Below are 27,894 nucleotides of genomic sequence, written 5' to 3' on the forward strand. Positions count from 1 at the left end.
TTTGGAGAGAAGGAGGATGAGATATGACTTGATAGAGGTGTACAAGATGATAGGAGGCATGGATCGAATGGACAGTCAGAAACCTTTTCCCAGGGCAACAATGGCCAACACGAGGGGACATAATTTTAAGGTGATTGGAGGAAGGTATAAGGGGGATGTCAGGGGTAAGTTTTTTACACAGATAGTGGTGGGTGCGTGGAACATACTTCTGGCAGAGGTTGTGGGGGCAGATACATTAGGGACATTTAAGAGACTCTTAGATAGACACATGAATGATAGAAAAATAGGTGGCTATGTGGGAGGGAAGGTTTAGATAGATCTTAGAGCAGGATAAAATGTCCACACAACATTGTGGGCCAAAGGGCCTGTACTGTGCTGTAGTGTTCTATGTTCTATGTTTATTCTAAGGCATGCTTAGAGGTGTTTCTCATTTACTCTTTTCAATAAACCAGGATTAGAATTCAGACATTATCAAGAGGGTGGAGTTAGAGCTCCAATGGACTATGATCTTAAAGTGGTAGTAGGAAAATCTATGCTCCAACCGAAGGCGCCATACCTCTGGTTGGAGCTACTAAATCTGCAAAGAGTCTGTGATACTGAGCATAGCGAAAGTGCAGTATTACATTATGGTAGGTTTTCTAACTGAGAAATCGAAACATTGCCTTCACAAGTATTATACTGTAGACATCCCTGCTAATCCTATTGTACTCAGATATGTCTCTGACACATTGATTGCTGAGAACAAAGTTTTCACAGTCATTCCTTCAGCATGGAATGCAGGCTAATCTGGCAGTTTTGTCATTCAAAATTTAGTCAGCACAGTCATTGGTGGTATTAGTGAGCTATTTTTGGTGGTGAATTTCCATGTCTGTGGATCCACAGTTCTTCCTCCAAGGGGTGTTCAACATGTGATTTATCAGCTAAGAAGCGACAGGTTTGGCATTCAGCAATATCCAGCAGGATCAGATCAGATCAGATCAGATCAGATATCTTAAGTCACATGTACATCTTTTGCACCTTTTGCATAGAGTGTTCTGGGGGCAGCCCACAAGTGTCACCATGCTTCCGGCGCCAACATAGCATGCCCACAACTTCCTAACCCGTACATCTTTGGAATGTGGGAGGAAACCGGAGCACCTGGAGGAAACCCACGCAGACATGGGGAGAATGTACAAACTCCTTGCAGACAGCGGCCAGAATTGAACGCGGGTCGCTGTAATAGCGTTACGCTAACCGCCACACAACTGGGTACTGTTTCACATGAATCTGTGAGACTTTATGCAGTTTGTTGGCTATATTAAGGATTTTTAGGCCAGCTCATTGTATATTCTGTCCCTACCTCAATTATGCCAATGGGACAGGGCATAACCAGGGACTGCAGTGAAGATACTGGTTGATAGATATGATCATATAAGTGGAATAATGTCATGCTGTTGTTGCACTTGAAATATTCCCTGGTTGTTCATGAGAAGAAGATTGCAGAGCATATGGACTGTGTGGGTATGCAATCCCAGTCTAGGAACTCATTACAAATGTCTCTGTAATTTCCTGCATGACTTATATGGCTTGTTAAATTCACTGAATTTATTCATATAATTTGAATGTAATTTTCCGAATTTTGCATGTAAGATACTCTATCAAAGGGTCTTATATTCAGAGATCAGCATCCCTTAAAGCCCATTGCTCTCATTTCAAGGCAGCTGATTTTTAATACTGGTTCAGCTGTAGGAGAGTGTTAAAGTCTACTTCGTCGTGTTAATAATCGTGTTCATTGTGTTCAGATCTTCAACAGAAGCAGAACCTTCATTATATACATTTTCCCTTTGTGTCCAAGAACTCAAACACATGGTGAAACAAATGGGTATATTTAATTTCCTGATCCCCACTGTCTAGCCAGTTCTTTCACTTAATGTTGATGGCATTAACCTGGCATGCTGAATTGATAGATTTTTTTGGACTATCAGACTATTGGATGTTATTCTATCAATACTCCAACACACTTTCAATTCACTTCACATGACAGAATGATACATTTTCCAGTGAACCTGATAAGTTTAAAGAAAGTGTGGGAAACAAGGCACTGGTAAGTTTCAAGGAGTGTAGGAAATACAACCAGGTGTTTCAGGGTTAGAAACAGAACCAGGTGAGATTAAAAGGAGCTTTGAAACCAGAGCTCCAGTGAACAGAAAAGAGTGTGGGAATCTGGGCTTCTGAGAGTGAAAGGGAGCATGCAATCAGCACCCCGGGATCCAGTTGTTGAACCATCAGGATTTCTGAATTATTCAAGCACAGATTATAGGAGTTTTACTGCAGCAGTGTATTGAGAATGATGAACTCACTTGATTCACTTGTATGATTCAAAACCAGAATATCTGCCAAATGGAAGCCTTTCCTTTTATATAAGCCATTTAAAAAAAACAAGACTTGCATTTCTAAACTGCCTTTCATGACCTTGGAACTTCCCAGAGCTCTTTACAAGAAATGAAATATTTTTGAAGTGCAGTCATTGTTGCAGGAGATCTGAAAGCCAATCCCACGACAGCAATGTGATAATGACCATATAATCTGTTTTATTTTAGTGATCCTATTTGTGGGTTAAATATTGACCAGCAATCTGCAGATTTTGCACTTCTTCAATGTAGTGACAAAGATTCATACAGCACAGAAATAATCCCTTCAGCCCTTTGTGTCACAATGTCTCATGAAGAGTGAGATCACAGAGAACCCAAATGCAGAACACCGGAACAAGACTGGAGTTGGGATGCTTCCTCAGTACCAAACGAAGACAACGAACCAAAGGAATCTTGCCTCAGGACTCCGAGACAGAGTCCCGACACAGAAACAGGGTTTTCTAGGAGAAACCAGGACTGTTCTAGAGTTAACAGCTCTAAGCAGCCTGGAGACAAAGTATACCCAGAGATAGACCAATAATCTGGCAACCAGTGTTTGTGAAACCAGGGTTCTTATACTAGTCTCCTGATGGAACTCAGATGTGTGTCATTAGGCAAATAGTAGTGCATAGAAACCATGTGCTGCACAACAAGGCACCATCAATGGGGATAAGGGGCAGAATCCAGAACCAGCACTCGGAACCATGACACTTTGAATCTGTGTCCATCGTCAAGCCTTCATTTAACTAACCCAATATTTTATTACCTGACATTCACAGTTTCCCCTTCAGATTCTACTACTTGCCTATGTACCAGGGGCAATTTACAGTGGCCAATTAATCTACCAATACACGTGTCTTTGGGTTGTAGGAAGCAATCAGAGCATCCAGAGGAAACCCACGCAGACACAGAGAACATGCAAACTCCACGGAAACAGCACCAGAAGGCCGGAATGAACTCAGGTTACTATTGGGCTGCAGGTCTACCAGCATTGTGTCATGGGTGGTTATGTCAACATAGCAAGGCAAAAGGGTCTTTGGTTTAACAGCAAATCTGAAAAAAGCACCTCTGGTAACCCAGCACTCACTCAATATTGACCTTGACTATCAGACTGAATTCTTCTGCTCAAATCTCTGGGAAGTGAACCCTTCTGACTCATAGGTAAGAGTGCCTCCAACTGAGCAATGCCTAACCATCATGGGGCAGTGTTGGGGCTCCAGAGGATTAGATGTATACCATAGTCTGGAAACAATGACACCTATTAAAAGAATACATTGCACACTCATGCATGACCTGTTTCTGTCATGGGGGAAGTGCTTTTGCAAGAAAAAAGCTTCTGTCTTTTATTTAGTGCTAACTTTCAGAAATATCCAACAATATCAAAAAACAATTAAAATTAATTCAAATTGTAATAATTACTAAAAACCTAAACACAATTATGCACTGTTAATGTTAAAACGATACTCAAATTAATATTAAAAATAAGGATAATTAACAAATATAGGTTCTTCTCCCACACACCCATTCCTCTGTATTGAAGTTAATGCATTTACTGTTCCCAGGCCCAGTCTAACCTGGCACATATTCAGTGAATAGATTCCCTGGTGTAATTGGTTAGGATATGTAGATGTTCGCATTCCTCCTCCCCCCCCCCCACCCAGATTTAGTACCAAGATAGAATTTTTGCATTTGCGAAGAGTGCTCAACTTTCTGACAGTCGTGGAGGTAAATATCAGCAACTTGGGCCTAAATTGCTGGCATGTTCCCAGAAAGTTCCAGTACATAATCTTCAGCAATTTTACAGGTTAGTGTGGACCTTTTTCAGATTGGAACAGATCCCAGCAATCGCTTCTGGTACATCTGTGTGCATAGGAAGCCAGCACACTAAGCAGACAGAGTAGCCTTAAATACCATACAATATTCATATAATGTCACCAGCTTCAAATTTTACCATACCTACAGAATCCAAAGATGTATGGGCTTTGATAACTGAAGCACGTCTTAAGTGGAGAGTTGAGACCTACTTTGATATTAGTTAAAATGCATTACCTCTGCTGATAATGATGATTACAAAGAGTCTTTTTTCCCACCAATAAACTGCTGAAGGAACTCAGTGGGTCAGGCAGCATCTGTGAAGACAAAGGAATAGTCCACTATGCAGGGTCTCAACCTGAAACACAACATGCCTCTACCTCCACAGATGCTGTCTGACCTCCTGAGTTCCTCCTGCAGTTTGTTATTTTTGCCCCAGATTACAGTGTCTGAAGTTTATTGTGAGTGCATTTTCCCATCTTCTCTAGCTCCTCAGAATTTCTGGTTGCCTCCAGTTGCTTCCCTCCGCTGGTGCTGCCTTGTCCTTGGTAATATGCCATCACCTGTCATTCCACTGCCATTACATGCTGATCTTCTCTACATCATGTCTCTCATCAGCTGTCAGATTGTTCATTCGACCCTTCCACTTGAATATTCTGATCCACCTTCATCTCTTGTGCAACCCTCTCTCCTACTCAATCCTCCATGATCTCCATAATGGTGGCAGGTTGTTGAGGAAGGGCCTATTTTCTAAAATATTTGGGGCTCATGCACAATCGAGAATTGGAGGTCATTCAACAGGATTTGGATCATGGCCATTGCTGGGAGTCACATAAAGATTACATAAAGATTACAACATGAAAAACAGACCATTCATCTCTGTTTAAACTTTACAGGAGCTATTGTCATAACCTCATCTAATCACTCTCACTTCATATCTTTTATGTTTATCAACCTACCTGAGTTCTAATAAAATAAAACTCCTGCACCGTGAGGTCATTAAATCATTGTTGTGGATTTGAATTTGGTAAACCATCAGCAGATGACCAAGCTGACTTGAAAGTCAATGAAAAGGAAATACCTAAGTGGGCATAGATTATTCTCAGGCTAGTAAGTAAAGTAATCTGATTTTCCTTCTCTTCTATGCATTGTTCCTGTCCAGTACAGAAAGTTAAAATCTCATCATATTTTGCGACTGCTGAGATCCTCCTGTGCTTTAATTGGCCTATTTGCATGCCTTATTTTTGCATATCTGACATCAGCTGACCACATCAGAAATTTGCATTGCCTTACAAAGTCAGAACATGACATCTCAGACTAACTATTTGACATTTTTCAATTCTCTGGTGTCTATTGATGTATTTATATAAACTCAAGTTTTCTCTGGCAGGCAGAAGGAAATTGTAATGGTTAAAAAAACTTATTCTTTAATAATAACTTGATCTCTGTTAGTCCCTGCATTTTTGTAGCTCCCAAGTTAATATCAGATGTTAACATAAAGAGTTTCTACCTCATTTTATTGGCATTCTCACCATAAATTGTGCAAGCAAGTACTTTAGTTTTTAGAATTGCTTTTATGGTTTAAGTTTGCATTTTCACATTTATAAGATTTTCCATGAGCCGGTGTAATTGGGCAACAATTTAGAACAATATATTTTGTGATAAAATATAGCCCTTGATAGAGTTTAAAAATAGTGCAATTTTATTAATATGTCTGAGATGGGTTTTAGCCACAAAATTACTATTCCTAACAAGTGTCTATTACCTGTGAATAAGTCAATTATAAAATAATTGGAAATTATAATACTGTGGTATAATATGTCATACGGAGCCCAGTTACTATTATATTTGAGGATGGTAGCCAGTATGTTTTCTTTTTAATTAGAAGGCTTGAAAAAGGTGCCCTCTTAGTATCATCCAGTCTTTGGAAGTGCCCTGTTTTGTGGTCCATAACCACAGAAACTCGATTTCTGCTACAGTGTGTGAAATTATGCAATCTTTTGCACTGGTTTGAGCAACTAAGGGTGAATCGCACAAGAAATACGAAAGAGAAGATGATTTCCTTCCAGTCATGTGCAGCAAGCACGCAGTGTGATACAAAACTGGTGTTGCGGACAAATTAAGCAAATATCTTGTGTCAGTCCCATAAAAATAGTGGAGAACAACAGGTCCAGCATGAATGAGAAGCTCAACAAAATTAGCAGTAATAAAAGTTGCAATTGGAGAAATTAATGGGAATGAAAGGCAATAAATCCCCACAACCTGATTACATTTTGAAGGGTTTTGAAGGTGGCAGCAATGGAGATAACGGATGCACTGGTTGTCATCTTCAGAAATTCCATAGGTCCTAGAATGGTTCTCACAGATTTAAAAATAGCAAATGTAACCCCACTATCTAGGAAAAGAGGGAGAAAGAAAACAGGGAAGACTAATCAGCCTGGCATGAGTAGTAGGAAAAATGTTGCAATCTATTATTAAGGGAGTGGTAGCAGAGCACATAGAAAATAATAATAGAACTGGGCACAGTCAACATGGATTTAGAAAGGGGAAATCGTAGAGTCATATAGCACTGAAACAGGTTTTGGTCCACTGAGTCTGCACTGACCATCAAATACCTACTAAAACTAAATCCAAATTTTATTCTCCCTGAATTCCCACAACTCCCCCAAACTAACACACACTAAGGGGCAATTTATAGTGGGCAATTAACCTATCAATCCAAACATCTTTGGGATGTTGGAGGAAACAGGAGCACCAGGGTGAACATACAAACTCCAGAGACGGAGATCATGCAAACTCCATACCAGTCAGCACTGGTCAGTCATCAGGAATGAACCCAGATTTTATCATCCAATAGTTTGATAAATCTGTTAGAGTTTCTTAAGATTGTAACCAGCGAGAATTGTTGGAGGGTGAACAGCTGGTGTGGATTGTATTTGGACTTCAGAGCCCTTCAATAGAAGAGAATAATATTCCCGTCCAAAGAGATATTAAGGAAAAATTAGAACACTCTATTGGGGGCTTATACACAGGGTGAAACGTGGGAGTACTGCAAGAGCCCCAACAGTTCACAGTCTATATCAATGATTTGGATAAGGGGATCAAGTGTAATAAATCCATGTTTGGATTTATAATATAGGGTAATAATATATAGCCAATAATAACCAAAATATACGGTAATAAATCCACGTTACAAAGCTGGGTGGCAGTGTGAAGCGCAAGGAGGATGTAGGAAGGCTCCAGAGGAATAGGGTGAGGTTAAGGTGAATAGGCACACAACAGGACAAATGGAATATAATATGGAAAACAGGTGAGGTCATCCATTTGGTTAAAAAGAAGATGGAATCTAATTTAAGCTACGAACGGTTGAACAGAGGTTGGTGTTCAGAGGGAACTATTCAGGACAGAATAAGAAGAAATTTCTTCACCCAGTGGTAATGAACCTCACCTGTTTCCATATTATATTCCATTTGTCCTGTTGTTGCCTATTCACTTAACCGCACCCTATTCCTTCTGAGCCTTTCTTCTCCATGAATTATCACCTTGTCGTGGTGGAGATGGAGAAAGCATGTGTGGTCCTGAGATCCCAAGAGCGATGCCGTCTGGAGCTATGCTCCTGATAGGGTCACCCATGTCGGTAAGGGTCAATGGTGAGGCCCCTGACAAAGAACAATTCCAACCAAGACCTCAACGGTGGAACAGGCGGACCAAGTTACTTCGAACTCAACAGCTGTGAAGGCCGGATGAAGGCTGCAAGAAATCCATCAGCTCCAATTGTTGTGATTTCCATGCCACTGGAATCACTTGGTTGATTTATGAAGTATCGTGTGCTTTTTGTAGTGCAACATCAAGTACACATTAAACAAATACATGCATGGGCGTCTTCGCTCTGTGGGCTACTTCTCAAGTCTTTCAGCGATTGGGGTAGGGCGACGGAGCAGGCAATGTGATGGCTGGAAGCTCCTAGTCAAGAACCAGCACGAAAGCAATGATTGGACTCATAAGCCATTTGAGAGCCCATAAATAGATCAATGGAATGAAGACCATCATCCCTGACCTCGAGGATAGCCACGATGATGGACGAGTGAACCTTTGGAATTCTCTCCCTTAAAGGGCTGTGGTGGCTCAGTCACTGAGTGTACTTATGATACAGATCAATAGATTTTTAGATATCAAAGGAATCCAAGGATAAAGGATCACTCAGGAAAAAAGACACTTGGTAAAATATTAGTCATGAATTCTGACTGAATGGCAGAGCAGATACAACAAGTTGAATACCTTCTTTTTCTTATATTCTGATGCTTTCATATTTAGCTCATAAATTTAGCTCCAATGATTTCATTATGTTTGGAAAAGCCATTCAAAGATGGGGAATTTTGACTTTTCCAATGAACAGCTGAGGAGTCAACTCACTATAGCACACTATTTGATCATTGTTATGGCTTGTCATTGCTACCAGCTACAAAGCGTTCTGTATTTTTCAAATATTCTACTGTCAAAATATAGGTTTTCAACTTAAGTAACTTGCACTCCAGACTTGCTGGGATTACACGCAGTTATTTTTTTATAATTACCTTGGAGTTTATGCTCACCACAAAGTTTCATGGAAAACTTATACCTGACGAAACTTTTTGTATCCAATACCACAGCTGTAATTACTTTTTTATATATGGGCATATTTGCATTATGCTGGTGTAAATACTGGTGAGGTTATTATCCTCCCTGCAAAACAACGAATTTACACAACATATATGTCGTTAATAATAAACCTGATTCTGATTCTTTTCCCACATTCGCTCGGCCCACCTGAAGCAAGCTTGCACCCAATCCTGAACTGGAAGTATTCATGCTAATCACCATCAGGCGTTGGAAGCTCTTGACATTCCCACCACACTCAGCACTTCACCACCATATTCACAATTTCATAAGCAGTTTTTTCAACATTACAGCCAGGTTTATTACTAACGACATATATGTTGTGAAATTCGTTGTTTGCAGGGTGGATAAATAACCTCACCAGTTTCTCTGAAAACTTCATGGCTAGAAACTTTTATAGTTTGTTTCTTCCAAATTTTTCATCTGTGCTTGATTGCCTTCACCTTTGTCATCTGTCTTGAACATTTTGTTAAGAGTGCCTTGATCTTCTCTTTGGTCCCTTGGGGTCAAGGATGACTTGCTTCCACTTCGGCCCTGAGAGATCTTAAGTGGCCAATGGGAACCGCAGACTCCCTCAACAGGTGAGGCAGTTGGAGCCTTGATGAGGCATCACGTTAGCTAGTTTGAGGGGTTATGTGTTTTCTTCTGTACTTGCTCTTCACATGCTCCCAGTGGCAACTCAAGATATTCAGTTGCATTCCTTGGTGCTGCTCCTCCATCTTCATTGTTCATGGAGCCTGGACATCCCCACAAATTGGAGAGGATGTTACGTGTTTTTCAAGAATATTTTGAGAACATTTTCAGAAATGTTTTTTCTGTTCTGAAAAATCTTTTGCCTTGAAATAAAGTACTTGTTTTTGGAGGTCTGGTGTCAGGCATGCAAAGAATGTGGTCCAACACTGGAGCTGGCTGTGGTGATCCATCACAGTGCTGGGAATGTTGGCTTAGGAGATGTCACTAACATTGGTTTGGCTATCTGGCCCATCAGCTTAGAAAGGTTTTTCTGGAGACAATTTTGATGTTAGCTTCTGTGTTATGCAGTGGCCTGCTACAGAGTATCCATGTCTCTGAACAGATATGGAAGAAGACAGGGATCACCCCTGCCCAGTAGATCATGGGCTTGGTGTTAGGTTTGTCCCACTTGCACTGGAGGTCCTTTATGAATGTCATCATCAGCCTGTCTTTCATTGAGAGGTGGCTCCTGAGATATGGATGGTAATCTAGGGTCTCATTAGGCCCCTGAGAGCAGATTGGCAGAATATCTTCCGGGTATTCAGTGAAGGAGCCCAGTGATAACTAAGAGCAAGGCCTTAAGGTGTAATATATACAGAAGCTTTGTCTGTTGTTGTGTTAGTCAATGACTGATGTTGTGGGTGATCTTGGTTCTTAAGTGGAGGCAGTAACACTTATGATTTATAAGTTCACTCCAGCTAGGAGCTTGTTGGAGGCAAGATGTACACTTGCAGCAAGGAAGACTGAGAATAAGGTTAGTGTCATGACACAACTTTGTTTGATATGAGCCTGCACTGAGATTAGATCTGTAGTGGGCCTACTGATTAGCATCATACCTTACATTTCCTTATGTAACATATGTTGGTTGGTAATAAATTTCTGAGAACAGCCAAATTTGCAAAGGATTCTTCATAATTCCAAAGATGTGTAAGTACCATAAAACTGACTTTTTATACTTCACTTAGAACCATCATTTGTCCACGTTTGGCTTCAGACTGTCTATTCTTGCTTATTGTCAGTCCTTCCCACCCTTTGGTCCCATTTATATTTGGTCTTTTCCCAGTTCACTTATAACAACTTCTGACTTTCAATATTACCTAGTGTCTGGCACATTATGTGTTTGCAAAGGTTATCCCAGAAAAGATCTTGTTGTTTAATAACCCAGGCACTCCTTTCCTCCTGCTCCACATTGAATATTCCATGAATCATGGCTGCCCTGGCTGATCCTTCCTTTGTGACTTTTCTGATCCATTTGTATGAATTATAGTACTGTTGACATTGCATACATGTTCCAGATGAGTCAACCTGACATTTGTAATTGCTAACTGTCTTCTGTAGACGCACGGACTGATTCATTGACCACTCCTAGAAATCATAGTCCTGCAGGCACCAATGTCCTGACCTGCTTGACCTGCAACTGTTGTTCCCCGTTGGAAGCACCCCATTAGAACATCATCCCTTTAGATACCTTTTAATCTCAATAATTAGATTCTGATTTCTAGTTCTATTGTACTGAATACAGTTCTGTCTTTACAAAGGCTACAATATGTTTGAAATTTGGTGCAAGATATTTTTAATATTGTTTATGCCCCCTCATCTCTGAATATTTTGCGTTGTACTTGTTGTTGTATGCTACTCAAACTGCTGTTTTCTTCCCAGAGATCTTTAGTTTCAAATAATCTGAAGATATTACTGCATTTGATGTCCAGCTGCTTACCTTCTGAAGTGGTTAGACAGCCACTGATGAAAGGGAAGAGAGGTCTTTCCAACACAGGAGTTGATATTTTTCCTCCAACCAACATTACTACAGAAAGGTGTGGAAATATTCATTTATCTCGTTGCCAGGCATAAAAGTACCAGCTGATTCTATATGCTGACTACACGTGTAACATATGTTAAATGGTTTTGAGGCACTTAGAAGTTATGAAAAGGTGCTATATAAATGTAACTTCTCTTTCTTGTGGTAATTAATATTTACCACTGGGTGCATATCCTATGAGCTTCATAGAAATTTGGTTTACACCACCCAGAGGACAACATGCCATGGAGGAAATAGACACATGCCATACAATTTTCCTGTAATGTAATATATTATCAGATAATATTGTAGGAAAGTATTTTGACAGATGATTAATGGCTGCATCTGAGGGATACAATGGAATTCTATTATGGTGTTTGGTATGTACTTCAAGGGATATGAAACAAATTGGACAAAGGGAGTTAACCTGATCTACTTGAATGGTGGAACAATATCATGGCCTACTCCTCTGAGAATACTTCTGCTTTTCAAATTCATGCTCCCAGTACTGGGTTTTAAGCAATTTGAGGATTACCTGTGAGTTTATGCACTTAAGTCAGTGCGTATTTCTTGACTAATGTTCCATCATGCCCGAATTCCTGCATTGCATCCCCAGTGGTGAAGTTTTACTTTGGGAATGTGAAGTTTCAAATTACACTAGTGCTGCCAATCCAAAGCATGAGGTTGAGAAACAGTGGGGGTGGGGATGGAGTTAGATGCAGAGAGGTACTAAACAGTATGGGTGGGCAGAATAACAGTGTGATATTGAGAACACAAGAAAATAGGAGGAGGAGTAGACCACCACTCGAATCTTCGAGCCTGTCCACTGATCACAGCTGATTTACCCCAGGCCTCAATTCCTCCTCTGTATTAGTTCCCCATAGACCTCAATCCCCTGATCTTTCAAAAACTGATCTACCTCCACCTTAAACATTTCTAATGATCTAGTCTCCACAACTGTGCAGATGACACTAAAATAGATTGCAGATGATACTAAAATAGGTGGTATCATTGACAGTGAAGATGGATATCAGGATTTACAGAGGGATCTTGATCAGCTGGATAAGCGAGCTGAGAAATGGCAAATGGAGTTTAATTTGGATAAGTGCGAGGGGTTGCATTTTGGGAAGATAAATGAGGGGTAGGACTGTCACAGTCAATAGCAGGGCCCTGGAGAGTGTTGCAGAACAGAGGGACCTATGAGTACAAGTACATGGTTCCCTGAAAGTGTTGTTGCAGATAGACAGGGTGGTGAAGAACGCTTTTGGCATGCTGGCCTTCATGTCAGGGCATTGAGTATAGGAGTTGGGATGTTATGTTGCAGTTGTACAAGATGTTAGTGAGGCTGCGTTTGGAATATTGTGTTCAGTTTTGGTCACCCTGCTATAGGAAAAATGCCATTAAGCTGGAAGGAGTTCAAAGGAGATTTGGTATTGGTATTGGTATTGGTTTATTATTGTCACTTGTACAGAGGTACAGTGAAAAGTTTGTCCTACAAACTGATCGTACAGGTCAATTCATTACACAGTGCAGTTACATTGAGTTAGTACAGAGTGCATTGATGTAGTACAGGTAAAAACAATAACAGTACAGAGTAAAGTGTCACAGCTATAGAGAAAGTGCAGTGCAATAAGGCGCAACATCACAACAAGGTAGATCGTGAGGTCATAGTCCAGCTCATTATATAAGGGAACCGTTCAATAGTCTTATCACAGTGGGGTAGAAGCTGTCCTTAAGTCTGGTGGTACGCGCCCTCAGGCTTCTGTATCTTCTACCCGATGGAAGAGGAGAGAAGAGAGAATGTCCCGGGTGGGTGGGGTCTTTGATTATGCTGGCTGCTACACCAAGAGGTAAAGACAGAGTGCAAAGGAGGGGAGGCTGCTGTCCGTGATGCGCTGGGCTGTGTCCACAAGTCTCTGCAGCTTCTTGCGGTTCTGGACAGAGCAGTTGCCATACCAAGCCATGATACATCCAGACAGGATGCTTTCTATGGTGCATCGGTAAAAGTCGGTGAGACTTACAAGGATTTTGCCAGGACTTGAGGGACTGAGTTATGCAGAAGGGTTGAACAGATTGCAACTTTTTCATGGAAACATAGGAGAATGAGGGGAGATCTTATAGAGGCGTATAAGATTATGGGGCATAGATAGGGTCAATGCACACAATCTTTTTCCCAGGGTTGGGGAACCAAGAACTAGAGGGTATAGGTTGAAGCTGAGAGGGGACAGATTTAATAGTAACCTGAGGAGCAACTATTTCACCTGGTCTGTTTATGGAATGATCTGCCAGAGGAAGTGGTTGAGACAGGTACATTAACAACAGTTAAAAGGATAGGAAAGGTTTAGAGGGATATGGGCCAAACATGGGCAAATGGAACTAACTTGGTCAGCATGGACCAGTTGGATCAAAGGGCCCATTTCCATGCTGTATGACTCTATGACTCTATAAGTTTCTGGGGCAGAGAATCCCAGATATTCACCACTCTCTGTGAGAAGAAAATTCAACATACCGCGGTCTTAACTGACTGGCCCCTTATCTTGAAACTATATCCCCTCGTTCGAGATTCTCCCACTAATGAAAACGTTTTGACATCTAGCTCATCATGATCTCTTAAGATCTTATATGTTTCAATAAGATCACCCCTCAAAAGAGAACATATCTAACCTGTTTAGCCACTCTTGATAGGACAATCCTTTCATCCCATGAACAAGCCTGCTGAATCTCCTTTGAACAGCCTCCAATGCTACTATATCCTTCCTTGGGTATATGACCAGAACTCTGTATAGCACTCCAGGTGTGGAGTACTCCAGGTGTGGCTTCACCAACCTCCCACACAACTGTAACAAAACTTCCCTATTTCTAAACTCCAATCCCTTTGCAATTAAAGCCAAAATGCCATTTGTCTTAACTACTTGCTGCGCCTGCCTGCTAACTTCTTGTGATTCATGCAAAAGAACACCTAGGTCCCTCTGCAATTCACTCATTCACACCCTTTTCCTGTTTAGATAATAATCTGTCTTTTGATTCCTCTCACCAAAGTGCCTGACCTCACACTTTCCCACATTAAACTCCAGGGAAAGGAAGGCAGGCTGGTAATATCTTAAAAGGTTTGCTCTATATTACAGTCCAAAGCAAAGCTTACAACAAAAATTGGTATTGTAAAATCACACCAGTCTAATTATGATTACAAATGACAAAAAGCAATTGAAAAATGTAATTAGGAAATGTATTACAACAGAAGGTGATGTGTGCAACAGCAGCATGTGAAAGCTTGTGAGACCACATCTGGAGTAATTGCCTGCAGCTCAAGGAATTTCAGCTTCAAGATGTGGGAATTGGTGTCTGAACTGTGGATACTCCAATGCAACAGGGAGTGTGACAGTTACTGGGTCATTTTATTCCGGGAATTCAGTTCAATTTCCTCAAATTAATTGCTGTAGGTATCCCAGCGATTAGCAACAAGAGGGTGTGACCATAAGTGAGGCAGATACGGGTATTCAGGCTCCAGAGGAGCCTCAGCCCTGGAACAGGTATGTGGTTCTTATGCCTTCTGTGAACGACAGCAGAGACTACAGGGAGGATCAGCAAAATGACCAGAGCACCATGGTAAAGAGGGCCATCTAAATTGGGGGAATGGAAGGGAATCTAGTATTGAAAAGGAATAGTTTAGTTATGGGGATAGAGTGTTCTCTACATCTACAGTATGAGCAAGAATCCCATGTAAGGCAATTCCTTCATTGCAAGATTCAAACTGATGAACCTTTTTTAAACGACCCCCAGTACAAATATATATTTCCCATTAAAAAAGTGACCAAATTGTATGTCATACTCTGGGAGTGATTTCAGCACTGTAATGTTACAATTTTGAATTCTAACATTACCTTAATAGCTATGAGTGGTGTCCATGCATGTTCAAATGCATTACACTACTTGCAATCAAACCACAAAGCAAATTGAATTTTTTACACATTTGACAATTGGTTAAATTTTTATCAAATTTGCTCCAGTTTACCATGCAATCAAGGCTTATCACAATATACAGTGTGCAAATGCAACAAATATTTTACTTGCAGCCAGTTACCTTCTTTGAAATGTTTTGCACTTCTCTTTTATGTGTACTGTTATTTCTCGCTAGCACAAAATTCAATTTGTCAAAATTATGGAACATCTTGTGGTATTTATACATTTTGTTTAAAAGACTTATGATTGTAGCATTTACAGAACTGAGTATTATTTATGGATTTAATTCTTAGCTGGTGATGCAAAAATTGCATTATTGGATTAGAAGATTTGGGTATCTTGAACAAAATAAATAGATTTTGTCTGTACAAATAATAGTTACCAGATTCTGTTCATTCTTTGTTATGAACACTAGCTTTTTCCAATGAACGGTGTGTACTTTAGAGTAGATTTTGGACAAACTCATATTCTTCCAAAATGATGAATAACATTTGCAAAGTTGAAAAGGCTACTGTTACAATTAAATGAGATTTAATAACAGCTTGATGTACGAACAAGAACTACTTGTGTTTGTATGGTGTCAATAACATAGTAAAATATTTCAAGATGCTCTATCAGTGTTAGAAAACAAAGTTTGGCACCAAGCTATAGGAAGAGATATTAGGCTGATGACCAAACATTTGGTTAAAAAGGCAGGTTTTAATGAGTGTCTCAGGAGCAGAAAGAGAGATAGAGAGGTGGAGAAGTTTAGGAAGTGAACCCCAGACCTCAGGGCTTTGGTGCCTGAAAGTGCATCTACTTGTGGTGGACTGATTAAATAGATCAATCAAGAGGCCAGAATGCAAAGAGTGCAGATACCTTAGAGAGTGAAAAGGGCAGGAGGAGAGAGAATTGAGGGCACAGGAGGATTTGAAATCAAGAATGAGAATTTGAAAATCAGGAGCCACTGGAAGTCTCCAAGCAGAGGTGAGGTGGTGCGTGTTGGTATAGTATTGGGACAGTGACCAAGATGAGAAGGGTTAGCATGTTAGATGTTATTAGTGACCTTGATAAGTGATGCTTTAGTGTAAGGTGCTATGTTGAGGAAGCAACAAAGGAACAGGCTATTTTAGATTAGTATTGTGCATTGCTGGTCGGCACAGACCTGGTGGGCTGAATGGCCTGTTTCTGTGCTGTATCTCTCTGTGAACTGAGGAGGAAAAATTAGGGACCTGGTGGCTAAAGAGCCTTCAGTCACAGTGATGATAATATGACAATGTTTGGTATAAAAATTGAAAGTGAATGAATTTGAGACATGAACTCTGGAAGTAGTTGCCCTTGCTGTTCAAATTATCCCAGTAGCTTCAACACTGGAATTTACTTAAAATTGTGGAAATGTATCCAAGTAGGTCATGTCCACAGGAAGCAGGACAAATCCAATCAGGCTACTCCTGTCCACCTGTGATGGAAGGTCTTATCAAATGGCACTTGACTGCCAATAAGCTGACCAATGTTCATCAGTCCCTTGGACCAAATATGGACAAGAGAGCTAAATTCCAGAAGTGAGGTGAAAATACCTGTCCTTGATATAATGTGGAATTAAAGAGCCCTGGTAAAATTGAAGTCAATAGGAACTGAGGGGAAACCTTTCAGTGGCAACATACCTTGTAGATAGGATGGTTGTGGTTGTTGGAGGTCAATCATCTCAGTCGAGTGCATCTCCACAGAACTTTCTTGGGCAATGTCCAAGACCCAACCATCTGTCGCTGCTTCATCGGTAACCTGCCTTCTATCTAAAGGTCAGAAACAGGAATGAAGACACAAGAGACTGCAGATGCTAGAATCTGGAGCAACAAATAATTTGCTGGAGGAGCTCAGCAGCTCCACTGGATGCTGCTCGACCTATTGAGTTCCTTCAGTAGATTTTTTGTTGCTCCAGAAAGGAATGTTTGGTAACATCTTCACAATATACAATTCTATTCATAAAATTAAGCAACCCACTAATGCATGTAGCGACACCTAGATAATATTAAGAGAGATTGATTAATGGCAAGTAATATTTTCATAATGCAAGCATCAGGCATTGACCTTCTAGAACAAGAGGGAGGCTCTTGACATTTAACATTACTGCTGCTTGAATTCCTCATCATCAACAACATGGCGAGGTGCTGGGGTCAGCCACACAAAAACTGTGGCTACAGGAGTAGATTAGAGGTTAGGTATCCTGTGGTAAGGGACTCACCCTTTAACTCCCCAAAGTTTTTCCACCATCCACAAGACACAAGTTAGAAGTGTGATAGAATACTGATCACTGGCTGTAACAATCAAGAAGCTTGCCAATGTTTAGGATAAAGTAACCTACTTGGTTTGCACCCCATCTAACACCTAAACATTCACACACCCTGCCACTGATGAACTGTGGCTGCAGTGTGTACCATCTATAAAATACACTTATTTGCAATTATTTGCAAATGCTGCTTGACACACCTTCCAAACCTGAGACCTCCACCACCAAGAAAGACATGACAACATTCAAATAGAAATAGTACCATTTCCAAGTCACCTACTACCCTTACCTGAAAATGAATCTCTTCTTCTTTTGTGCGCCACTGGGTCTAGGTCCCAGCACCCTCTACTCAACAGAATTGTAGAAGTAACTTCACAAGAAGAACTGCAGCAATTCAAAAGAGCAGCTCACCATCACTTTCTCAAAGGCAATTATGAATTGGCAAGAAGTACTGAACTTGCCAGTGACCCACACATCCTATCAGTGAATTAAGCCAAAGTATTTAGTAGTATTAGGTTTGCTGGGGCCTTGACCATTATCTTTGTGTCCTCTTTGACCACAGGTGAGGTCACGGAGGACTGGCGAATGGCCAATGTTGTTCCTCTATTTAAGAAAGGAACAAGGGAAAATCCGGGGAACTATAGACCGGTGAGTCTCATGTGAGTTGTAGGGAAATTGCTGGAGAAAATTCTTAGAGATAGGATACACAAGCATCTGGAATCCAATAGATTGATTAGGGCTTTGTGTGGTGCAAGTCGTGTCTCACTAACCTGGTTGAGTTTTTTGACAAAGTGACGAGAGAGATTGATGAAGGCAGAGCTGTGGATGTCATCTATATGGACTTCAGTTAGGCATCTGACAAAGTCCCACATAATAGGTTAATCAAGAAAGTTTGGATGCATGGGGTCAGTGGAGAATTGGCTGTGTGGATCCAGAACTGGCTTGCCCAGACAAGGCAGAAGATGGTGGTTGAAGGGACTCATTCAGGCTGGACACCTGTCAGTAGTGGTGTTCTGTGGGGATCTGTACTGGGATCTCTGCTGTTTGTGATGTGCATAAATGACCTGGATGAGTATGTTGATGGGTGGGTTAGTAAGTTTGCAGACGACACCAAGATTGGAGGAGTTGTGAATAGTGCAGAAAACTGGCGACTGATACAGTGTGATACAGATCAGTTGCAGATGTGGGCAGAGAAATGGCAGATGGAATTTAACCTGGATAAATGTGAGGTGTTGCACCTTGGTAGGACTAACGTTAAGAAGCAGTACACTTTTAAGGGCAAGACCCTTAACAGTGTTAAAGAGCAGAGAGACATTGGGGTGCAAGTCCATGGCTACACAGGTAGATAGGGTGGTTAAGAAAGCTTATGGAATGCTTGCTTTCTTTAATTGAGGTATTGAGTATAGGAGTCAAGAAGTTATGATGCATCTCTATAGAACTCCAGTTAGGCTGCATTTAGAGTATTGTGTGCAATTCTGGTCACCTCACTATAGGAAGGATGTCGAGGCTTTAGAGAGGGTGCAGAGGTTTACTAGGACACTGCCTGGATTAGAGAGCATGTGCTATCAGGAGAGGCTGGACAAACTTGGGTTCTTTTCTCTGGAGCGGTAGAGGCTATGAGGTGATCTGTTGGAAGTGTATAAAATTATGAAGAGCATAGATAGGGTGGACAAGCAAAATCTTTTTCCCATTATTGAGTGATCCAATACCAGAGGGCATGCATTTAAGGTGAGAGGGGGTAGGTTCAGAAAAGACGTGAGGGTTAAGATTTTTACTCAGAGAGTGGTGGATGCCTGGAATGTGTTGCCTGATAGGGTGGTGGAGGCAAATTCATTGGAGGATTTTAAGAGGGGCTTGGATGGGCACATGAATGAGAGGAAGATGGAAGGATATGGGCATTCTGTAGGTAGGAGGGATTAGCTATGTCGGCACAACATTGTGGGCCAAGGGCCTATTCTGTGCTGTACTGTTCTATGTTCTATGTTGTATGCTGGAGCAGAAAGCACGGTTCATTGAACAAGATGAAGAGAGAGAGGAGAAAAGGTAAAGAAAGGTGCCTCTCCTTGCTGGTTCTGTAACTGTATATTTGAAGGCAAGAAACATACCAGAAAATAAGTTATTTTACTTTGACTACTTAGAAAGTTTGGCTATATTCACAAGAAGCTACACTTTTTTTTCATGTCATTATTAATTATAATTATTAATATAAAGTACATTTTATATTTTATTCACAAGATACTGTCATTTTAAGCTTACTCTGTCAACCAATCAAAAATATAATTAAGGACAAAGTTATCTTCCAGTAGTTAGAATGCTTGATTTGACTTAAAAGAATCACATCTTTCTCCAAGTTTGTCAGAAAAATAACAGATTCACTTGGTGATGAAAAATGGGAATTCATTTCAGTGGTTTCTACTGGAACAATTCTGGGAATAATTTCCTTATACAAACTTAGAGTGGTGTTTTCACTAGATTTAGTAAAGGTACTTTTCTCAGAGGGTGGTAAATCTGTGGAATTCTCTACCCTGGATGATTGTGGAAGCTAGATCACTGGAGATATTTACAGAGGATGGAGATACATTTCTGAAAGATTGAGGGATTTAGGGCCACGAGGAGCTGACATAGAGGTGGAGTTGAGGCCTCTGGAAGATGGTGGGGCAGGCCTTCAGGGCCAAGGGGCCCACTCCTGCTCCTGCTTTCTTGTGTTCTTGTGCATATTGTGGTGATTGCTTTGTAGACATCAAAATATGAACATTAAACATTAAACACTGGAAGAAAATATTCTAACAATTATTGGTAATAGCATTTATGGAATATGGGTTATATTTCTTGATTAGGGTGTATTTTAATACCTAATTTAAATTTAAGAAAGCAGGCAGGATCCATGACACTGTGTTTCTTCTCATACATTTTTTCTCTCTTTGTTTTGATATATACCTAATTCTTTGAAATAATTTGCACTTATATATGTCAGTCTTTCATAAATTGAGGTGTCTAGGTAATTTGATTCAAGAAAATTAATCTGCTAGCATAGTCAGCACATAAATGGAGAATAAGAGTATAGTATTATTGAGCTTGAAGCAAAAGTAAAAGTTAGATTTTTGCTTTCACTGAATAAGAAATGTTGAAATACACTTTGCAAAAGTGCATAATGATGTATTGATTAATTCATTTAAAAAGCAGATTAGAGGATTAATTTGAAAAGGATGTTGGTGATCATGAAATTCAGAATTGCTCAAAGACTAAAGCTAAGACCTCTGCTGTTATTTAAAGAACTTTCATAAGTGTAACTATTCATTCTTTAATAAATTGCTACATGCTCTGCACTTTCATTCAACACCTCTTATGTAGAAGGGATTTTTAAACAAAAACTTGCCTCAAGAGATTAAATTGCTTAGCATCAGTAGAATCAAGGGTACAATTCCTACTTCTCCCACCTTTTTTGCTTGGAATGCTTTTTGTATCGAGCACTGGTTGGAGGTAACAGACAAATGTAATAACAGGTAGAGAGCTTCATCCCTTGGGATCAAGGAATGTCCTATAGAATATAGGAGGATTTGTGAACAGAGGCAAGGAAAGAAGCCATTTAGCCCATCCTAGCTTTTCAAAACGTAATTATTCCCAGTCCTCTGATTTTACTCCATAGACCAGGATATTTTTCTCCTTAAAATTCCAATTTTACTTGCTGAATTTTTCATTGAGTCTGCTTTCAACTGCCTTTCACATAAAATTCTATATCATAACAAATTACAAGTAAAAATATTTTCTCATTTTGTCTCTAATTCTTTTGCTAATTACCTTAGGCCCGTGTCTTCTAATGAATTAGAAGATCTCCCCCAAATCTTCTCTTATCTTTTCCACTCTAATTCTAGAACTACCAGAGAACAACTTCAGCTTCTTTAGTCTTCCCACATGCTGGAGTCTTTCATTCCTGATACCATTCTGGTAAATCTCCTTTGAACAAGTTCACAGCCCAAAGACATAATATCTTTGTTCCCAGAATTTAACCTGACATCAATTCCTTTCCTATTGGGCTGGAAGCACACTGATCAAAACAGTCCTTGTGCATACATCATGAATTCCCAACTCAACCCCTACTTTATGCTTCATGAGGATACTGAAAATCAAAACACTGCAGATACCAGAAATCTGCAATAAAAACAGGACATTTTGGCAATATTTAACATGTCTCCCAGCATCTGTGGAAAGAGAAACAGAATTCACATTTCATATTGAAGACCCTTTGTCAGAATGGGGAGAAGAGAAAACAAGTGAACTTTAAGCTGCAGAGCAAGTAGGGGAGAGATAGATAAGAAAAAGGGCATATAACTGATAGGGTGAGCACAGGGATGCTATAGAGATAAGCTGTTGATGAAGCCATCTAGCTGCTAGGTTAAAGAGGACAGTTAGAGATAAAAAACACAAATAAATTCATCTGTAGTAACCGTGAGATGCAGGTCATAGCTGTGGGAAATGTCCAGCAGATCAGGCAGTATTACTATAGAAAGAAAAACTAAGTTAATGTTACAGATTGACAACCTACAACAGAATTGGCCAGTTACCCGACAGAAAAAGTGAGCTACCTGAAATTGTTGAATTTGGTTTTAATCCCAGAAGATTACAGTATACCTAAATGGAAGATCAGGAGTTATTCCTCAAACTCACATTGGACCTAGGAATAACAGTGCAGGAAGCCCTGACAGGTAGGTGAGTTTGGAAGTGGGATGGAGAATTAAAGTGACAGGCGACTGGAAGCTTAACGTGGCTCCTGCAGTCTGAACACGTGCCCTGAAAAGTGGTCACCCAATCTACATTTGGTTTCTCCAGTGCAGAGGAGATCACATTGTGAGCACCCAATGCAGTATACCAGATTGGAAGAAGCACATGTGAATTCCTTCCCCACTTGAATTGACTGGTTGATGCATAGGTCGTGGGAAGGGAAGAGGTAAAAGGATAGGTGTTGCATCTCTTCTACTTGCATAGGAAAGAACTATGAAAAGTGGAGTGGTTGATAAAGTTGGAAGGGGGAACCAGGAAGTTGCCAACAGAATAGTCCTTTAGAATGGCGAATCTCATTTAAGGTAACAGAAATGTGCAAAGGTTGTCTGTAGAAAAGGGAAGCTGGTGAGGTGGAAAGTGACAACCAAAGGAACTCTTATCCTGACTTTGTACAAAGGGAGAAGGGTTGAAAGTAAAAATACAGGAAATAGATAAGATACGGTCAGGGCTCCATCCACGATGGTAGAGTCGAAGCCACAGTTAAGGAGAAAGGAAGAAGTCTCAGAAACATATGTGTGGAAAGTCTTGTCATCAGTCCAAATGAGAGTACTTTGAGGAGGCAGAGTGGGAGGAAGTATAGTTAAGATATCTGTGGGAATTTGTGGGCATGTAATGGATGCTTGTCACTCACCTATCCACTGAAACAGAGATAGAGAAATCCAGGAAGGGAAGGAAAGAATCAGAAATGGACTCTGTCCGTCAAACGCAGACTAGGTGACCATTTTGCAGAACACCTGCGCTCTGTCTGTAACTGTGATCTGCATCTCCCCATTGCCAGTCACTTCAACTCCCCCTCCCACACTATCACTGATACGTCAGTCCTCGGCCTCCTTCACTGCCAGGAGAATTCCAAGTGCAAACTGGAGGAACAGCACCTCATTTTCCATTTGCAACCTTGCAGCCTAATGGCACGAACATTGAACTCTCCCACTTTAAGAAATCCCCACACCCCTTCCCCACAACCCCCCCCACCACCATGCTTCTTTTCTTCTTCCCTTTCCTAACTTATCTCTTTTTTCTACCTTTTTTTCCTTTCTCTCCTTATCTTTGACCCATCCCCTGGTGGATTTGCTCTCCCCTCCTTCCCCGCACCTGCCCATCACTATCTCTTACCGGCATCTACCTATCACCACCTTGTGCCCACCCCACCTCCCCTCTTTTGTCCACCTATCACTGCTTTGATTTTCCCTCCTATATATTGGGCTTCCTCTTTTCCTATCTTCAGTCCTGAAGAAGGGTCCTGACTCGAAACGTTGACTGCCTGCTTTTCCCACGGATGCTGAGTTCCTCCAGCATCGTGTTTTTCATGTGAAGCTAACAGCAGGATGGAAGAAATTTTCAAATTTTGTATCAATGAACTTGAGAACGAGATGAGTGGGCCTGACTAAGACTAAAATGAAGATTGATCCTACAAAAAGTCAGGTGTAGTTTGGTTCCAATGTCTATACTTTTGATTTGGAGAAAGTGAGTGGAGTTGAAGGAGAAGTCCTTAAATGTGAAGACAAGTTCAGTTAGGTGAATGAGCATGTTGGTGGAGTGGAGTGGGGGAGGGGCTGAGAAACGCACACTCCCTCAGACCATCCTGATGTGGAATACATGTGCAGGGGGATTCTACCTCCATGGTAAGGATGAGCCATTTGGAACCAGGGAATTAGGAACTGTCTCTAATTGCCCTTTTTGACAGTGGTGGGGGAGAAAGTACAGGCAAAATGAGATGATGATGTCCATGAAGTCATTGGGCTTGCTGGGAAATGACATCTTCTCAAAATTACAATTTTCAATTTTCAACCCCCCCCCCTCCAAAATGCCACGCAAGACTCATCGAGCTACAGTCCTAAAATAATAACAAAGACAAGGGGTTCGGCTCCATCTCACCTCTCTCCCTACAGTGAAATCACAGTCAAGAACTATCCTTATGAAAGGTCATCGAACCAAAACGTTATCTCTGCCTTTCTCTTTCCACAGACGCAGCCCGACCTTCTGAGTTTTTCCAACATTTCTGTTTTTATTAACGATGATCAACGAGTTAAGAGATTAATAATCTAATTTATTTTGACGGGGATTTATCCGAGTTGCCGTGATGTCTGCTCGTAAAAAAGACAATGATGGTGGGACGCTATGATCAAAGTTAATCTTTGAGTTACTGAGTTGGAACGATGTCCCTTGGACCTTTAAAATTGCTTCGTTGGAGAGCGCAGTCTCCGCCCGTATTGCCGTAGCAACAATGATTTTGGCTGCAGACAGTCTCCAAAGCTGTTTGGAGAAGCTCCCTCTGTCCATTTTATACACCGCCGGGCTGTTCAATCTGTCGTTACAACTTTCTGAAAGATCACTGGAACAAAGAGACGTTGATTCTTTGTCCTCTGTCTGAGAAAGGAGTGTCTGCAGAATGTTGTGCAGGCTGCTGGGGGAGTAGTTTGTTCTCCTTTGGACTTCCCTCGCCTTGCGATAGGCTTCTCACTGAATGAGTGGGTGATTCGAGAGACTTCCAGGCTTGTGCACAATAGAGTGAGTGTGTGCCGGAGAGCTGCGTCCGTCAGCGAGTGCCTGGGTGCTCCGGGGATGCTTCGCTCTGGGGCCGGTGCGCTTCTTTTCGTAGCTCCGGCGCTCGTCTCGCACACTTTGTCCTAGCACTTACCCACGCTATGGAGCTGCGCATATTTGTCATCGCAGCCGGTTCCTTGCCAAAAGCCAGGAACTTTCCAGCGAAGGCAATCTTAAGCGTCGTTCACATTTTGGCCATCGCAGTTACAGCAAGCAGGACAGGTGGTGAGTTTACAAATGATATTGTGCATGTGATCTCCCCCCCCCCGCCCCCCACAGATTTATATTTTTGTAAAGATCTGCGCCGCAATTTGAAGGGGAGTGCATTGTTATTAAATCCTTATTTTATTAGGCTTTTGTTCATCAAAACAACTGTGGTTGATAAGTTGTGATTTATAATTGGCCCTTCCGGAGAAACGGAAAAAAACATGAATGAGCTATAAGGTTTTAATTCTTCACAATTTTTCAACATTGTAGTTAAGAACAAATGCACTGCCGAAAAAGCGAACCGTTGCTCCGAATGCCTCCTCCTTGGTCCTGAATGTGGATGGTGTTTTCAAAAGGTACTTTGACCAGTGATGTATTGTTCCTGTTGTAAAATTACTGCCTTTTTGAGTTCTGAGATTTCGCAACCTATATTGAGAATGTTAAAACAAAGGCCCCAAAGTAAGTTCATTATTACTTGGAAGATCTAAGATATTAAATATTTGAATAGTTCTTGTTATTTAGTTTAGTTTAGTGGAACATTTGAATACTAAGATGGTACTTTATGTAGACTCATTGGATTTCCCATGGATGCTAACACCAGCCAAGTCACCTCTTCCCCACTAATGGTGTTCCTTTTAACACTGCTTGTTTGATTCCAGTATTAAATATGGCAAAATTCTAATTAGAAAGACAGAAACAAAAAGTATCAATACTAATCTTGATTTGCTGACATTAAGGAAACAATAAGGTAGTATCTGTGCGTTACATTCCACTTTCGGTTTGATTCCATTGAAGTAAATTTGGTGGCAGTGGACAATGCTATTCTATATTGCATGCTTTGCATGAGCAACCAAGGGTGAATTTCAGTTGCATTGTTTTTAATGACTGCCTAAAACCTATTCTGTACCCATCCTTTTTCTTTCTGGCTACTGCCTGGGCACAACCCAACCGTTTATAATTTTGGTATCCTGTTTGGCACTGATCTAAGTTTCCAAACTCTATGGACTGGATTGTTCTATTGGATATCTAGCTGACACTGCCTGGCAGCTTGCAGCCACAATGACTGCTGCTCACTGTATACTATCAAGGATGTGATTAAGCTGGAGACGGTGCAGAAAAGATTCACAAAGGATGTTGCTTGGACTGGAGGGCTTGAGTTATAAGGCAAGACTAGATAGGCTGGAACAATGTTCCCTGGAGCGAAGGAGGCTCAGGGCTGACCTTATTCAGGTTTATAAAATGATGAGGGACATAGATAAGGTGGATGACCACTGTCTTTTTCCCAGGGTAGGGGAGTCTAAAACTAGAGGGCATTTAAGCTGAGAGGTGAAAGGTTTAAGAAGGACTTGAGGGGCAACGTTTTCACACAGAGTGTGGGGGTATGTGGAATGAGGAAATGGTAGAGGTGAGTACAATTACAATGTTTAAAAGACATTTGGACAGTTTCATGGATAGGAAAAGTTTAGAGGGATGTAGGCTAAATGCAGGCAAATGGGACTAACTCAGGAAAACATCTTGGTCAGCACGGAAGAGTTCGACCGAAGGGCATGTTTCCATACTGTACAACTCTTTGACTACCAATGAGCTTGCCGAACTCCAGTGCTGTCTGCAATCATTGGCACAAGGAGGAGGCCACGTACTGGACATCTTGATGACTTGCAATGCTTGTTATCAATGTGAAACCCTTGGATATGTCTTTCAGTTGTGAGTTTTCTTGGATGTTCATTTGCACCCTCACCATAAATAAGGACTCAGCTGAGAAACATACGACTAAGTTTTCCATGTCAACCACTTGGAAGGAAAGATGCATTTAAAAATATAAAATAATTAATCTTGCAGCCAGCTTTATTCTCTTTTGAAATGCGTAAGTATTCCCTGCCAACAAATGAAACCAAAACTCAGCACCGGATTCCTTCCCTGACCTGCCACCCCCACAGACACCCCTTCTACGCCCTCCTAACCTGTCCCCAATCCCAGACCACCCATACTGTTTCCCCCACCAAACTAGTCCCAGACTGAGCCAGAAACCCTGTTCCTTCCCAGAATCTCACTCAGCCAGAAGCTTCCCAGTGCTCAGTGATCCATCTGCACTCATAATTCTCAGGAGAACCTTGACGGCTGAAGGGGAAGACTGTTCACTGACTCAGGGGTTGGGGATTAAGCTCCCAGCAAATGGTGAGAGACCATATTTACTGGTTGGCTGGAGTTAGAATGTCTGGGACTTTGCCAATTTGGCCACAATCTGATAAAAAATGAAGGTATAGCAGTTACTCCCATAAATGCCAGGCCTCTGGGAAGGTGATCCAGTCCATAATCTTCCCCATCAGCAATACTGCTGATATACACCCATGTAACATTGCCTCTTTCCCCCTCTGAATCAGCCCCACTGCTGTTGGAAATCTTGAGTTATGTTTTTGTTATGTCCACCTTCTCCTAACTCATTCCTTCCTACACCTTTATCAGCATTGGCTAATCCAAAATTCTAACTTGTATCAGTCATGTTCACATATTTAGTGCCTATATTCACTCCAAGTCTGGCAATGGTTTGGTTTTGAAATTCTTGTTGTTGTTTTCAAATCCTTCCATGACACCTTAATGCTCTATCTCAAGGCAAGCTCTTCTAGCCATACAATCTTCCGCGATCTCTGTATTCCTCGAATTCTGACCTCCTGTGCATTCCCAGTTTTCTCTGCACCACCATTGATGGTTGCACCATCAATTCCTTACACCCCATACTCCAGAATTCCCTC

At 41.1% G+C, this 27,894-nt stretch overlaps 1 protein-coding gene across 2 annotated transcripts in view; it reads left to right on the top strand.

The window, feature by feature from the left end:
• The first annotated feature begins 24,452 nt into the window (after positions 1–24,452).
• itgb8 (integrin, beta 8) overlaps positions 24,453–27,894 on the top strand; it is an 82,776-nt gene continuing 79,334 nt past the window's right edge. The window contains exons 1-2 of one of the 2 annotated variants that reach the window (XM_052015709.1): positions 24,453–25,162; positions 25,415–25,500. In XM_052015709.1, coding sequence (XP_051871669.1) covers positions 25,039–25,162; positions 25,415–25,500 — 210 coding nt within the window. In that variant the 5' untranslated portion in view covers positions 24,453–25,038. The remainder of the gene's footprint in view (positions 25,163–25,414; positions 25,501–27,894) is intronic. The other variant, XM_052015710.1, reaches the window with a different exon arrangement.

This window comes from Pristis pectinata, chromosome 5 (genome assembly GCF_009764475.1).
Source record: "Pristis pectinata isolate sPriPec2 chromosome 5, sPriPec2.1.pri, whole genome shotgun sequence".
In the NCBI taxonomy this organism is placed as follows: domain Eukaryota; kingdom Metazoa; phylum Chordata; class Chondrichthyes; order Rhinopristiformes; family Pristidae; genus Pristis; species Pristis pectinata.